The sequence below is a fragment of the Mugil cephalus genome, chromosome 10, assembly GCF_022458985.1.
Source record: "Mugil cephalus isolate CIBA_MC_2020 chromosome 10, CIBA_Mcephalus_1.1, whole genome shotgun sequence".
Lineage (NCBI taxonomy): Eukaryota > Metazoa > Chordata > Actinopteri > Mugiliformes > Mugilidae > Mugil > Mugil cephalus.
In genome coordinates, this window is record NC_061779.1 from 25796167 (window position 1) to 25812776 (window position 16610).

The following is a 16610-nucleotide window of genomic DNA, read 5'->3' on the forward strand; positions in this document are numbered from 1 at the left end:
TGCCCTAACACTGGTGGAATTACATAAAGTGGCACCGTACCAGAGCTTTAAAATCACATCAATTACTGAATAATTATTTTGCATACTTTTGTTCTGCTCAGCAAAAAAATGTCAGACAGTAGACAGACAAGTCCATGCTACGGAGAAGGAAACAGTGTTGTAAGGACCACAGTGGATCCAACAATTGAGAAACTGGAGATGTTTGGTAGTACTGACCAAAGTGAGTAACCCATTGTGAGTTATTTATCCCTTGTCAAGAAGGTGACCAAGCAGCAGATGCACACTTAATGAGAGCTACAGAAGTCCTCAGCAGAGATGACAGAACCTGCCAGAAGAGGCCTGGAAGATGAAGTTCTTAATAAATCAGGCTATTGACAAGCTAGAAATAGCTAGAAATCTCTCAAGTAAACAGCATGTGAGAGCCTGCTTGAAGAGAGACTGAACTATTTGGATACAACTTTAATCACTGCATGTTGCAAACCAGGCCCTGATAATATAGAACTTTAAGTTTGACCAAAAACTGAATAGTAGGTTTCTGAAGTATTAAACCTGAATTAGCTGAATTGTGGAAAGTCTTGGTGTTGCCATGGAGAAAGCGACCCACACACTTCCTTTAAGAAAATCACAAATGAATAAAGAACAAAAGCTTGAGATGTTTGTAAAAACGATTTATTATCTCCTTCTCTGAACATAAAACAGAAAGGAATCTAGAACCGGGAGGTAATTTATCGTAAATTTCATTTTAGATTTCATTCAGAAAGTTCCAGGCAATATAAGTGATGGGAGAAACAATGTGACAAAAAGGGAAACCACAGAGTGCTTCTTAACGAGCTAGGGCCCTGTGGTGTTGGTGGCATGCTTGCCTGTTGCCATAGTGATGGACTTAGAGACAAACTGGTTGCCCAGGGCAGCAGCTGGATTAGAGTCCAGGTACTCAGTCATCACAGGGATTTGGCTGAAGTGGCGTCGAGCTAGTGCATGTTTGTGTTGGACCCCGCGGACAAATGTCGCCTCGTATGCCTGAACACAGACACACACACAAAGAGGTAGACTCATTTTCTGGGACAACAGCTGGCTTCAAAAGGTTCTTTGGAAAAGCAAAGAAATGTGTACAGTACTATGTACTGGTACCATAGGTTAGAGGTTAGATACAGTTTATAAACTTGTCTGATTCTGTTGATTCTGTTGTGAAGAACTTGTTCTCATAATAATACTGAAGGTTAAAGAGGTCACAACAAAAAAAGCTGGTAATAAATCGTTTATCATCATAATGAAAATACTCCAGAGGCCAAGGACCACTGCAGAAACTAAGAAATACATTTAAAATGTGATGTGCCAGAGGAACCAGGATAATCTTAAATGAACTACCATGAATTTCTTTGAGACCTTAGTTTGACTAATTAAAAAAATGTTGAAGTCCTGAAAAGTAATTTTATTTTTAATTTCTCTGATAAATCTTGCTGTGGAGGAAAGAGGGCCATGATTTTTTTTATTGCTGGGAGCAACAACAAAATTTTAGTGTCTAATTTGAATATACCAGGTGTAAATGTATAAGTCTTTGATCCAAGACAGCCATATATTCAGTGAATTAGTCTTTGGGGAGAATCTGGGTTCCTTCTCACTAATCACTGGTAGGGTAACCCAAGACCGACTGTATGTGAATACCAGATGATTCCACATGTGTGATGTGATTCTGAATCTTTATGTAGACAGACCTTGTGAACATCCTCCACCTGCAAATGAGCTGGGGTTTCTTCTTTGGACAGCAGTATGCAGTTCCAGGGGCTCCAGTCCCTCCGATGCTCCCAGCGAACAAACACTAAGTTGTAGAGGTCATTGGAGGCATTGAGGGCAGAGCGGGACGCCCAGATCACCTCCACCAGGTACCGCATATCCTCCACCTGAAAGCATGGGAAAGTCAGGGTTTGGGTATTTGCACTACAAAAACATCACAGGAAACGGAAAAAAAAATCTAGGTTTGTAGCATCCACACGAGAGAATAAAATCAATCAAACTGGCAAACGCAGAGCTAAAGTTTGTGTTTACCTGGAGCAGAAAGGGGATCTTGGCTTTTTCACTGAGCTGCTGCTCTTCAGTTCTCAGCCTCCTCAGGATGTTTTTGTAGAAGGAGAAGTCATCGCGGGATCTAGCTATGTTGTCCAGTCTGTCACAGTGCTGACACCGGCTACTCAGGCAGCCACTGGCAGACACACTGAAGTCTGCGGACCGCAGGTAGCGGTGACAATATCGGCAGAGGAACATATCATTCTTCAGCTGAGCGGGGTTCTGGGGAACCTGGGATGGATTTTCAATCATAGCAAGACAATTACTTTCAACAGTGTAGTAAACATACAGTCAGGAGCACTCTCTACTCACCTTCAGCAGTTTGGACACTTCAGGGTTGAAAGCAGGAGTTTTGATGTATTGGAGGAAAAGAGTACAGACCCTCTTCCTCAACCCCACCAAACTACCTGACTTAACTCCTCGAGTCATCAGGTCCACCTCCCTGTCAATCAAATCCACGATGTCCCGGGTCAACTGACACTCATGCTCCTGCCCAGAATCAAATCAATAGTAATCAAACAAATACAACAACTTCTCTGTACAACTATAATGTTCATATACAACAAGAGTTGTAAGTTTTGTACAGTCAACTCCAAGAAGTTGGTGTGCTATATTATGAACATGGCCTTACAATATCCTGTGTAATTCTATATATACCAGTAATAACAATCATATTATGAAGTGTGCTATCAACACTATTTGTGTTACACTTAGTAAATTTGCAACACTTGTTATTTTAATTCATTCATTCATTTTCTGTAGAGGGTTGCAGGGGGACTGGAGCGTAACACTGCTGTCATTGGGCAAGAGGTGTGGTACACCGTGGACAGATCTTCAGTCTATCACAGGACTAACACAGAGAGACAGACAACACTTCACACTCACAAATACGGCCAATTTAAAATCACCAGTTAATCTATCAAGCATGTCTTTGGATGGTGGGAGGAAGCCAGAGCACCCAGAGAGACGCCCACACAGACACAGGGAGAACATGCAAACTCCACGCAGAATGACCCCAGTCAGTCCATGGATTCAAAGCCAGAACTTTCATGCTGTGAGGCATAAGTGCTAACCACTACACCAAGTGGTGCCACCCACGTGTTGTTTTATGGAGGTTAATTAGTGTTTTCTCAAGGTTTCAGTAAACTTTCCAAACATTAAGTTTGATGGGTTTTTTTATGGGATTCAATTGCACTACCTTCTCTTTTGTTAAAATTGTAACAAGACACCAGATAACACCTTGTTAACCTTATAGCATTATGATTGTCAATACCTTGACAGTGTGTTTTAGTGACATCAGGACTTGGAGCCTCTCCTCTTGCCTTACTGTGGACTGGCTAATTTTGTTGTAGAGATCTCGCAGCTCTCTGGCTCTGATGGTTTGCACACTGTCCATCTCAATCAGACGACCATCTGCCCTTCTCCACTGATGAGGAGCTGCTGACTGGTACAGAAACAGAATAAATTCAGGTTTATAATGACATTCAAAAAGAAAAAATAGAAAAGAAAAATAGAAAAATACAGGGAAGAAACTTCCTAGACATCCCAGATACAGAACTGGCTAGATAAAGAATACAAAAAAGGGTGTCTCGTACAGTCTCGTAGTGCCTCTAAAGAACTTCTCAGGACGGGAAACGAGGACAAAGACCTGCAAACATTTCTGATGATGCAACTGATTAACAGAAGTATGAGATTCGTTTCGGAAAAAATGGGCGACCAACTTTCTTACTTCTTCACCTGATCTCAACCCACTGAACATTTGTGGAGCAAAGACTCTCCTTTGAACAACAACCAAATCTTAGCCAGAGAAGACAGGTAGTTTGAAAGAGGAGTAAAGGAAGCCATTTTTGTTAGACAGGAAAACCTTCTCTAAGCAGAGGAGGTGAACAGTGATATAATCTGCCATCAATTTACAATACATTCCTAACTTCTGTCCCCAAGAAGTTTCAACCTATGAATATGACTGACAATGGGTCATTCACAGGGCTCCAATCATAGGTAAAGATGACAGGGACTATCACCACCATCACCATCCTTAATGGCAGGTAAGTATCTAACCATTAGTGGATTATTAATTTTTCCAGTTTCTGGTCATTTACAGAAACAAGTTATACCCACAGAGTTTCCTATTTAAACATCAAACGTCCCTTAGAACTGAACAAGGTACTAGGATGAGTGGCGAAACACATTCTCAAAGAAAGAAAAAACAAATCTACAAGTGTAGTTGCATTTATTAAATTCTTTTTGGATAGATTGGTGGAGTATTTGAAGACTGAGAAAGACAAACACATGTGAGTGTTGATGTGAACATGGGGTGTCAGGACTGAGAAAACTTGTAACTCTGATGATGCTAAAAGAGGATAAAACTACCTCCAAAATAAAACAATCACACTTTCACCTCATGTAGCACCTCTGTATGTACATATAACAACTGCTGACAGCCCATACACAGGTAAATGTCTTGCTGACGGCAGGCAAAAAATGTAAATACCCAAGACTAAGGAGTGTTTCTTATCTACTCTAACTTCTCGATATACTCATAGAAATAATAAGCCATGAAACAAGTTTTACTATAATTTTAAAAAACGGAATAGAGGAGTAGGAGTGAAACCTAACCTTATCCAGGAAGTTCCTCACAATTTTGTCATAGTTGTTGTTGTGGACGGTGATGCGATGTTGTCCGATGGCAGCGATGAGCTGCGTCTCCTGCTCTACCAACAAACAGAGAGCTGCCTTTCTCTCAGCTCCTCGGAGGGTTGAGTTGATCCGCTCTTCCTCCTCATTCCTCCACTCTGAAACATGTTAAAACATATTGTTCATGATCTTTCACAGGTGTATGAGAAATATGAGATGTCCACCCTCATCAAGCCTACTCTCTAAAGCATGGTACAGCAGGTTGAAGTCCTCCCTCCTCTGTGGGTTCATCCAACGGTGGCGGCGGTCTCTCAACTGTTCCTCTTTCTCTTCCTTCCTCTTCCTCTCCTGCAGCTCCAGCCAGGCCAGCCGTCTGTTTCGCTCCTTCCACAGCTGGTCTACTGCCTGTTGGGCCAGCCACCGCCGAGCAAATGACTGTAGACAGATTACCTGGAAGGTGATATAGTATGGACATATATTTTATGTTAAACGTGAGATGCAATACATTCCTATTTATACTGCACCCACTATCCATCTCCATTCCTGCATTTGTGTTGAATCATACACACAACATATTTTTCTTTATTTCTTAATATGACTTGAACTTTATTACCTCAATAAGTACAATTTGTGCATTTTTGTAGTTATTTCTACACACATACAGCACCTTTCAAACGTTTGGAAACAGCTACTCATTATTCTCTCATTCATGTGGCCATAAAACTAGATTAACACAACCATAACAAGTACTTTAAAACAGTCTTAAAATGCAGGACAGGGAGATCAAGAGTTCATTAGAGTAACCAGGCTCAGAAATCAGACAGAAAGGAGGCTATCACACAAGGAATGGATTTTAGACTAGTAGAAATCTGGACTGTGGTTTGATGAGTGCCAAATTGAAGTTATAGGTTCCTGCTGCTGTGTCATTGTGAGTGGTGACTGTATCATATTTGCATTTGTGGTTTCCACCATTATGTTTTATGGAGGAGCTGTGGTGGTGTACTTTGTTCAAAATGTTGACTGGTAATGTAAGCATAAAAAACATTATGTGTCACCTACAGCTCTCAGCCTCCTGTCATGGTACTCATCAGCTGTAACGTATTTTCCAGGGGAGACCAGCTTGTCGTTCCTACATGAGACGTAGCAGCCGATCCCGGTCATCTGGGTGGAGACGTTGACTGGACATTGCTGCGCCTGAGACTGGACCTCTACTGTCTGACAGACAGAAAAGCAAACAAAAGACGGACTGAATTTCAAGAAGCAAACCAAATTTAGGTTCAACTATCTAAACAGACCTACTGTAAAAGTGTTGCCAGTTTCTGATAACAACTACACCAGTGAAAATATACAGTTAATTCTGCCTGTCAAGAGACCAGTTTGTTGAACTGCATTATATGCTGAAAAACTAAATGAACAAAAATCTCTGCCCTTCAGAGATCTGTCTTTTCAAAAACTTGTTTTTCAGCCGAAGCTTCTACAATTAATACATTGATACAATTTGTTAGGCCGAGTGCCAAAATCAGAATGCAACGGGCAGATACATCAGCATCAGCGCGAAAAACCGAGTCGACGCGGCATTCCTGTGCCTTGAAAATGAAGCCCGAGGTGGGCAGAGCCTGCGGTCGCCATGTTGGATGAGCTTTACTCCGCCCACACTTGGATACTCCAAATATGGATATGTGGATCGTGTTGGGGCGGAGCTAAAGCAGCCTGTACGTTGAAACCCGCCTAACCGCTACCGGGCTAGCTCAGGCTACCGAGCTAGGCTAATCGCTATCCGTGATGCTAGCAGCCGGCTAACACGGTCGAGTATGGAGATTAATCACATTAGTTTGAATCATAGGCTTTAATAGCGTCTAAACTGTAAAAATATATATATTTTTTTTAATGAAAAGAGTTGTTGTGCGATTGACTGAACCAACAGATTTGAAAAGCAGTCAGAGGTATATTATTATAGGTCTCCGACTGCCAAAGAAAAGAGAAGTAAATGGATCGCTGCATTACGAAGAAACAACTGGAGTCCAGGGACAGAAACCTGGAGTTGTGGTTCAGATTTAACTTAGTGCCAGCTAATATTAATTTATGCTGTATTTTGTTGATGAAGTTACTTCTTAAGTTACGTTCCGGGGGGCTGTCTTGTCAGTTTGTCGATGGTGTTGTTTTGGCGTATTCACGGCCGACAGTACTTCGTGCCCTACGTTAATTAACGTTAACAATAAAACAATAAACTGACTATTTGCGATCACTTCTCGTCATGCTTTTAACGTCAGGTCGGACAGTACAGTATTATATGGCTAATGTTATTTCTCAGAAACTCAGTACTGCTCTTAGCGTTGGCATCTTTTATTTAGCTACATTTATTATAACTGAAATTAAACAAAACTAACTGAGTTTGAAATGGTCGAGTTCAATTGTCCTTATTGTGAGATTTTTCACGGTCTGGCTGTATTTACTCATTCACTCAGGGGGACGTGGCCCAAGGTGACAATGATGACAATGCATACCCTCTATAGTTGACAGTTACTATGGAAACGAACAGGGCTTGCTCTTCGATGACGTCATCATGAAGTCATCATGACATATGGTGACAGAGGAGCCGAGGTTTTAAATACAGGTCCTTCTGACAGTCATCTGGCAGAATCTATCATCCTGATGGATGCATAAGGACCCCCGCAATGACTGTATAGAATGGGTCTGGGTCACAGATCAGCTGTACACAAGCACAGAGACCCGATGGGTGCAGGCAGAGACTCCGTGGAGTCTCTGACAGTTCTGTACCTGGCCTGTGCTTTTGGACAGCAGACCTGTGATCGCATCCTGCACCAGGAGACCTGTCTGTTGTCAAAAAGTGTAGTCATCACACTATATGGGGGGTTCTGGGTTCATCATCTCATTCATTGGGTAAGAGTGTGATGGTGTTGAGTAGAACAACCCTGTAGCAGGCTGACGTACGAGACGACAGACCAATCAGTCCCTATGGTCACGAGAAGCGAATAGCATTGACCATCTTGTGACAATGCAAAGTTCTGCTGGGAAACTTTGTAAACTTTGTCACAGTGGTGAAGTATCTGTGAGATGATTAACATTTGTTTTTCTTTTTTCTCTTTTTTCTTTTAGGTGTGGTGTTGCAGCATATCCTGATTTCTCTGATGAAGTGACACCTGAATGGTGGTACGACAACTTGCAGAAGTTCCATGTGCCTTTTGATGGGTTATGGATTGTAAGTTACATGAATGAGAATCAAAATTCTTGGATGGATCGACCAATGGCTGTCCATCAAGCCCTCTTGAAAATCCTCCTTACATCCCAGGTGGGAGGCAACAAATTTCACATAAACACACAAATACAAAAGTTGTGAGTCTCAAAGTGTAAAGCTGTCTTTTTTTTCCTTTCAGGCCTACTTGAGGGTTTGCTGAGATCTAAAACTCTGTGTGCCACGGCTCAACAGAAGCAGTCCATACATTACAACATGCACAGTCTCTTTGGACTCATGGAAGCTAAAGCCCTGTAAGGTGGCCATCTATAACTGACACACACACACACACACACACACACACACACACTTGGAGATAAGAGCATAGCATGGTGATAAGAGGTTTTTCAAAAGGTGATATTTGAATAAATCACTGTGTCTTGTACAGTGGCCAATGCCGCAGAATCTCCTCTTCTCCTCAGATGCAGAACACTGCCATCATTGTTGAAAAAATGTGTGAAATCACCATATAAACTGTAGATTATATAAACACAGTTACACATGAATTCCCCAATTGGTGCAATTTCCTGAACATGAGTAGGACTAATTCACCTATGCGCTTCTATTAACAATCGTGTAACAACACATGTGATTTATTTGATTGAAAAAAATTCACAAAAATCTCTGCCCTTCAGAGATCAGTCTTTGTGGGAGTAGACCAAAACTTGTTTTTGAGCTGAACCTTCTACAGTGATACATTGACACAGTCTGTCAGGCCGAGTGCCAAAATCAGAATGTAACAGGCAGATACATCAACATCAGGGTGAAAAACCCGGGTTGATGCAGCATTCCTGTTCATGTCGAAGCTGCATCGAGCCAAGGTGGTGAAATCTGGGGTTGACACGGGTCGTAAACCAGATCAATGAAATATTAAAATGAAATTCAGTGGATTGGGGCCTCTACCTTGAAGCCTTGTAGCGGCTGTAGGGAAATAATGCACCACAAAACAAAGAGATTTAAACAAATGTGAAGTGAAGTACAATTATGACAAAGAAAAAGCACCCAAAAGGAAAGAAAACATTAAGCAGAGACAGAACAAACACAACAAAAGGACTAAAAATAGGTGCAAACAAACCACAAAAAGACAGAACCACTTAAATGTCTAATTTTTTCAGGCTGTGTCTTGTACCACTTGTTTTTGAACTTCACCAGATACAAACAGCAGATGAAAATGCTAATATCCAGTTTAATCAGAACCCTATAATAATTTGTATGACAAAACCAGCCAATGAGCAGGTTAGTTTCATTAAGAGTTAAAGCTTCAGCAGTAACTAACGCAGAGTAAGTTTTTGGCACACATAACTAGACATACTTCCGCAAAAACATAGGTACATCTCCACATGACATGAGCAAATGTAGCTTTATGATGATACGCAATGGATGGATGTGTACAAACACTGTCCTTCACTGTGGGATGACTGGTCATCTCATGACAACACCACAGCAACCAACAGGCAGACATATCTCATTACTGCAGTGGTGTATGTCTTCATGTATGAACATCTCTAATGAGCCCACCACCATCATTTGAGGGAGAAAAAGAGAGAGACATTGTTTGTGTGTGAGTCATACACATAATTCAGAGGCAAAGGACACCTGTGTGTGGAGAAGAGACAACTCAACTACTCCCCACAGTCACAAAAAAATGGCTGAAGGATTTCTTGTAATTTCTAAACTATTACTTCCGGGAACAGACCACACTTCTGCTGAGTCGTCCGGAATTGCATGTGCTGCCACAGAACTGCATGTGAAGTAAAACGTTATGATATCTTTCTTTCACAGCTCATCTTAAAGGTACACTATCTGTGGAAACAATAATGATGTCCAGACGCTGAAGAAATTCTGCGACTCTTGAGTTGCCATATTTCAGCATGTTGTGTTCAATGAGCTGGAGATGTGTTCACAGAAAGCAGTCCAGATCAGGAAGCATTAGCAGCACTGGTCACAAATAGAGGAACACTCCACAACAACATCCATTTCCCATTATATAACAATACACATCAAAGGAATTCTCATTTAGTATCGCTTGGATTGCAGTTACTTTCTTATGGAAGCTATGAACTTTTTTATTCATGCAATTAAACAATCAGTCTCCATGTGGAAAACAAACAACCAGTGAGTAGCAGTTATCTGGGTGGAAATGCCTCGTTGATGAAAAAGGTCAGACAACAACGGCCAGACTAGCTGGAGCTGACAGAAAGCCCACAGTAACACAGACAACCTCTGCAACTGTGCTGAGCAAAATGTTGCTCAGACTTTCTTTTCTTTCTTTATTCAGGTGAATATGTCGCAGATGCTGTGCATCTATTTGAATGTACCATCTTCTCTTGGTTTTTTCATGAACATGGAGGTTTTGCTGTGAAAGGATTTGTTGTTGGCAAAAATCCCTGGGAAATGTCTAAATCATTATCAGGAATACAGTGAAGTTCAGAGGTCTGTTCCAGGAAGAAGGTTTTCTCAGTTATCTACGTAACTTTACGGGGAACAAGATGGAACATCCTAAAATCATAAACACTGTACCTGCTTCTTGCAAGGTAAAAGATTAATCATTTCTGAAATGTCTACTTGAACTTCATGGAAAATAGTTATTTCCTAAAGTCTTCACAAAGGTTAGGACAGTCATGTCCTTCTTCTTGTTCCTGAACAGCCCTTAACTAGACTGAGCCTGTTTAACCTGCTGTAGATACCATTGCAGTGCTGATGCTTCACATAGTACACCAGTGGACCAGTGCATAAGATTAAATTGAGGCAGACTGCAGAGAACTGAGTTTTTAACCTATTAATGTCGTCAGGACCACCTAGAATTTAACAGTTTTTAATTTCACTGGCGGGAATCATTTGATACTTTTACCAGTAAAATCACCAACAGGGTTATAGGTTTGGAAACAACCCAGCAACGTCCAGTTAAACATTAAAACACTGCTTTACAATGCACAGTCTCATTCAACTGCCCTCCATCCATGAAGGGAATGATGTTCAATTTATCTTGTATACTTTTTTTTATAGAGGTTTTGATTCAACTGTGTGGTTATTATGTAGGTTGTAATCAGTGCTGCCATTAAACTGTGTTACATTGAGATATGATTTATACACGTGTCTATAGCACGCAACAAAAGCCTCAGATAACTGCAGCCTCCTTTATAATTAGATTTTACCCTGAGGGAGCTAACAAGATTAGTTTTTGCTGTTGCGGGCATTCCTCACCTGGTTTGTAATCTTATAAAAGTTTATTTGTACTGGAGCATCAAAAAAAGTTCAACATTTATTTTAACTGACTCAAAGTTAGAAATAAAGGGAGGGTGACTGCAGGATAAAGATAAAGCTTAACCATGCAAATGTTTTTATTGACCGTAAGTGAAAGTATTGTGTATTTTTACCAGATATAGCAATGGAGGACAAAGACAGAACCAAACTAATTATCTCATGCTGAACAGAAAGGTGTTTCTATGGCCATTTGTCTTCTGTCTCCTGGTTCAAGAAGCTCATTTATGCTCCTACTATCACTCTGTAATTAGATTGTATAATTTGCACATGAATTCATGTTCTGTCTCATGCATGAATGAGAATTCTGCTTTGCAGTAATGAATGACCTTTAAATGCTCCAAACACACACACATCTGGCTCCAGCTCTGTTGTTCTCAGCTGGTATTTATTAATTTTTTAAGTGCATTGGCAAAAAAATGATAATATCCATTGGAGTACGGATGTATGTGTAGTATTTATGTAAGTGTTTGTTTTGTTTTTGATTTTAGAACTTTTAGAACTTAGAAGCTCTGTTCATTGTTTACCTGTGTGACGCGGCTAAAGACCATGACTCCTCTGTCAGGTCTTCTCTTGGGCAGTGTCTGGGTGGCTGCATGATGATACTCCACTCCTGTCAGCTGGTGCCTGTAACCGCCTAGGAAGGCCTTTTGCTGGGGGGGGCGCTCAATCTCCACCACCACCTCCTGGAACACGCCCTCACCTGAACCAAAGTTCAGAGATGGATATGCTGTCAGAGTTTGTTGCTGGTATAATAGTTCATAGTGTGAAGTTTATTGTGCTTATGTCATTCAGCGTATGGTCCATAAATCCAACATAAAAACTCTAATAAAATCAAATCTTAATTTACAATAGCTGTGTCTATTCTGTAAAATAATATAACATAAAGAATAAATAGAATATCTATCTATAAAACGTATAACATCAGTTTGAACAAACAGAGTTGCAGCAGCTTATGTTAATACATCTCATCAGTATGGAGGGTATAAATCTATGGAGGGTATGCACGTGACATCACAGTCAGCGAAGGTTACGGCCACTGAGTGGCAAAAAGTGACAGATGAGAATGGAGATTAATCACATTAGTTTGATTCGTAGGCTTTAATACCATCTCATTTGTAAAATCCACATTTTTCCCAGTCTCATTGTATTAACTGTTACATTTCACCATGTTTTGCCTCTATATGTAGAAGTCTGAGGACCTAATGTTTATTTTGCAAAGCTAGCTGGTCCACACCATACAGTCAATGGTCCACACCCAACAATCATTCATTTGAACAGCAAGACAGCAAAAGTGAATTGAGCAGTTAACATGCTGCCAAATAGCTGCCTCCAGCTGTACAAACTCCTGAACAAACTCTAAGGACCATATATCTGCATTTAGCACTGGTGGATGGTAACCAGGTTGTAAGAAGAGCTTCAAAATGCAAAAAATAAGGAATATGCAATTAATTGAAAACTGCACACCCTGTACGCCTTGGACATGAACTTTTGATGCTGATGAACAGCCTGTTTGATTTTAAATGTAGTTTTTAAACTGTCCACTATTTGTTTTTTGTCTCTTGCTGCATACTTTTTCTATTTCGAAGCTCTACTTACTTAATTGTTTACAATCCCAAAACTGCGAAATGCAAATTCTTGCAACTTTTTTCCCCCGGTATTAAGATTTTGTTCAGGAGTGTATAAATATGGCTGCAGAAAAATGGGTGCTAATACCTGTTTGGACTTGTACAGTGATAACGTCAGGCATGCTGTCATGCTCTGGTGGGCGAATGGGGCGGAGGGGGTGGGAGCTTGGGTCAGTAGAGCTCATCTCCATCCTTGTGGAGCTGTGAGGACGGACGCCAAGCTCCATCAGACTCTGCTGTTCCTCCACCTCTCTGCCTGAAAAATAACCCAAGACCCAGCAGTCATATTATGCATGAGGTTGATATGATTATATGGAAATTCATATTAACATGCAGCAGCAAACTTTACATAAACAGGTTTCAAATTCAGTTTGTTTGCAATAAAGACAATAAAGTGAAAACAGTGTTGCAGAAAGTGCATTTGGAGCCATCTGAGGAAATATGGTAAAATATGCCACCCTCCCCATGACAATCCAAATTTTTTCATAGAAAATGTTAAAGTCACATCCAAATGAACATACATAATGTGTGTTTTTTTGAGTTTACCCACAATATATCACTTGACTTTTGTGTGCTGTGCATGTAAAATATCCATTTTTGCAAATCAAATACTGATGAGATCATATTTTCAAGGTATCATTATCAGCTCATAAAAATTCCATCTGTTTATTAGGAAAGGAAGGTGAACTGCAGGGCTTGTTGTGCTCCAAACAGGGAACACAAAAGACTAAGAGTTTGAGAACCACCAGTCTAATGTACAATACCAAGATGATTATAATTGTTGCTTTTAATTGAACAACCCCGCTGGGATATATGACTGTCACTTAACTACCAATTAACAATTAACGACCCTCACTTCAAATCATAAAGAAAAGACAAAGCTACATACCATCCAGAGACAGCTGAAGGACCTCAGCGGGGACTCTGAGCTCTGAAGCAAGGTGAGTCTTCAGCTCCTGAATGCTGAGGCCGATGGCGAAAGCCACAGTCATCACATGACCCTCAGGCTCCAGCACCACCTTCACTACAACAACACAGAGACAAATTTAGTCACAGTCTGTTGGCTTACCTCTGAAATCTATCATGTTTTTTTTTTATCATGTGAGACTTTAATTATTCTCTCCGGATACTCTTCCTCCCACCTCCAAAGACATGCTCGTTAGGTTAATTGGTGACTCTAAATTGACCCTAGGTGTGAGTGTGAGTGCGAATAGTTGTTTGTCTATGTGTTAGCCCTGCAATAGGCTGGTGACCTGTCCAGGGTGTACCCTGCCTCTCGCCCGATGCCAGCTGGGACAAGCTCCAGCAACCCCCCCGCGACCCTAGTGAAGGATTAAGCGGTAGTAGGAGATGAGATGAGATGACTTTAATTATGACAATGTGCTGTTTATAATGAGAAATACTTTTTAGTACAGTTAGTACTATTAATACAATAATAGGTTTTATATTTAGCCTATCTTTAGTTAGCCATAAATTACTAAAATCTTCAGGTATTCATAAATTCCTACTGTTCATCTACTACCTCAGAGCTGGGTGGTCTGCTTAATATCTGTTCTTTGAGACTGCTGTCTTGGTAGCTGCTAATAGATCTTTGACAATATACTGATACCTACAAACAGGCAGGCATGGCACAACACTTAATCCACAAATGAGTGCATGCATATGATCTGCATCTTGCCATGACACATTAATATCATGCCTCCATGATTTTTTCACTTAGCAAAAAAATATCTAACTGAAATTAAAACTGACATTTATGCGTGAAAAGTGAGAATGAGCCACACTCTGAAAATATTGTTTTAAGTGAGCTGAAATAAAAACTATGGTGTAAAATCGTGATTTTGTTTGGAAAATAATCAATATCAATAACATCCATAATTAAGCCATGTTCTGGGGGTTTCTGTTCTTTTAGTATTATGGAGCTTGTCTGTATATTATGTGTAGGTTTATATTGCTTTACAACCTATAAAACCAAACAATTTATAAGTAAAGTTTGCATTTGAAAATGCCAGTGGTAAGTGGTGTTTAAGATTGTTTAGGGCCCAGATTTTATATCCAAAGTCTTCCAGAGTCTCACCTGTCGCTGTCGAGTTCCCAACATTTTCTGTTTTCTGGGGGTCTTTAAGCTGCTCTGAGTCATCAGGAAAGTGTGGGGAATGTGTTTCTGCTTCTTTCACACTTCCCAGCATATCTGTACAATCATCATACAAAACACATGCAAAAAGTAGTAACTAGTCAGTTACTATATCTGTACTATACCATATCTGTTTTTTTTTTTGTTTTGTTTTTCTTTTGACAGTTATGCCAGTGGACTTATTGATTGCTTTACAATCAATAAGTCAATGAATATTTTCTCAAACCTACAAAAGCGTCACCCTCTGTGAGACAGAGAAAACAGAAGACACGATACATTTGGACTTCAGTATAAACTTACAGAAAACTACTTAAATCCAAAAAGGGTTCTGTAGTCCCCATACTACGGCGGCTGGGAGGTGCAAACCATCATTTCAAAATGTAGTATTGAACTTCCGGTTCAACCCCGAAGTTGGTACATTCCTTTTCCGGTTAATGGTGGAGTTTGTAAATTTGTTTCGGGACTTGTAAAAGTGTTTCACTGCTTGTAAATTTGTTTTCTGAAATGTAAATTTGTTTCAGGACTTTCAGTTATTTTGTTTTATGGTATCTAAAAATGTGTGATAATGTGGACAAGCACAATTAGCACTTACATTAACGTTCTAAATACATGTTTACATTTGTGTATCAATTAAGGGCAATGTGCGGTAAATTAATTAATCTTGTTTTTCTCCATGAAATTATTTAAAAGAGTAAAAAAAAAAAAAAAAACACACACAATTGCTAACACAAACATTGGTAATTAATTTTTCACTCCAACAGAGACACTGAAAGAAGTCAACCCAGCCTGGATTCACCTGGAGGTGACCTTCCAGCCCGCTGCTCTTCTCTATCCCTCCCCGGCTCTTTGTCACCCTCTGGCGGCTTCCCTACAGTACTTTCACCTGATTGCGGATTTGGTCCCGTGTTTACGTCCACCTCTTCTTTAACGTCCTCTTCTTCGTTTTCACTTAGTTCCAGCATGGCGTTTAACTGACCACCGGGCGTAAGGCGAACCAAAGCTAAGCTAAAGCTAACTTGGCTGAAGTCAACAAAAGCGCCGTAAAACAACAATAATAAAAAAAAAAGAAAAAAGAACGCCCAGTCTAAATGGATAAAACGCTTAAACACAGGTCCGTTGACAGTGGTTTGAATTACTTTAAATCGTTTTAGTGTTATTATTGTTGTTGTTGTTTCAAGCTGATAAATGGAGCTATCAAAGCGCTACTACCACTGGCCTTCCAACGTTGGCTTGGTTTCCAGGCAACAGCTACAGCAACGTTTACACGTTCCTATAGCAACAGAAAGGCAAGTCACTTTCCGGTTAGAAATACATATGCCCTGATGGTCATATTTAGATTTTTAATCACGGTTCAATTCAGAGGCTATTTAATAATAATAATATTAGAAGCTATATAATATCCTAGATTAAAATGATAAATGAAATAATTTTGATGAAATAAATATATTTATATTTTGTAAATAATTCTAAAAATGATTTATACTTGTATTAATTAATCGTACTTGTAAATACACACTAATTTGCTAGTTAATTGCACACTAGTATCTAATATAATATGCTTATTATTATAGTGTTCAACTGATGTTGGAACAGCATCAGAAAGGTAGTAATTAATCTGGATGATCATTTTGGAGGA

At 40.0% G+C, this 16610-nt stretch overlaps 1 protein-coding gene and 1 long non-coding RNA gene across 4 annotated transcripts; one reads left to right on the forward strand and one right to left on the reverse strand.

Moving 5' to 3' along the window:
* Positions 1-647: 647 nt before the first annotated feature.
* iqub (IQ motif and ubiquitin domain containing) lies at positions 648-16207 on the reverse strand. Of its 3 annotated transcripts, none has more exons than XM_047596688.1 (13): positions 15858-16207; positions 14918-15031; positions 13730-13864; positions 12929-13096; positions 11740-11915; positions 5758-5913; positions 4938-5148; positions 4681-4856; positions 3338-3508; positions 2377-2553; positions 2047-2295; positions 1716-1901; positions 648-1020 (listed from the first exon to the last, which is right to left on the reverse strand). In XM_047596688.1, exons 1-13 carry the CDS (start codon positions 15934-15936, stop codon positions 832-834), a joined length of 2187 nt encoding a protein of 728 aa, XP_047452644.1. In that variant the 5' UTR covers positions 15937-16207; the 3' UTR covers positions 648-831. The 3 variants fall into 3 exon arrangements, with proteins under 3 accessions (XP_047452644.1, XP_047452643.1, XP_047452645.1); XM_047596687.1 differs by having other exon boundaries at positions 15771-16207; XM_047596689.1 differs by lacking the exon at positions 15858-16207 and having other exon boundaries at positions 13730-13859; positions 14918-14956.
* Positions 6395-12064, forward strand: LOC125015046. The gene is made up of 4 exons (XR_007113549.1): positions 6395-6507; positions 7816-8008; positions 8094-8205; positions 11778-12064. It is a non-coding gene; the product is annotated as an uncharacterized LOC125015046 (long non-coding RNA).
* Positions 16208-16610: the final 403 nt, after the last annotated feature.

What these genes read in the sequence shown, in the direction of transcription:
- iqub (XM_047596687.1), bottom strand. Translation starts at nt 15,936, where the DNA reads ATGCTGGAACTAAGTGAAAACGAAGAAGAGGACGTTAAAGAAGAGGTG. An exon ending in GCTGTACCATGCTTTAGAGA is followed by an intron (nt 4,857 to 4,937) that starts GTAGGCTTGATG and finishes AACATGTTTCAG; the next exon opens with AGTGGAGGAATGAGGAGGAA. An exon ending in AAGTGTCCAAACTGCTGAAG is followed by an intron (nt 2,296 to 2,376) that starts GTGAGTAGAGAG and finishes AATCCATCCCAG; the next exon opens with GTTCCCCAGAACCCCGCTCA.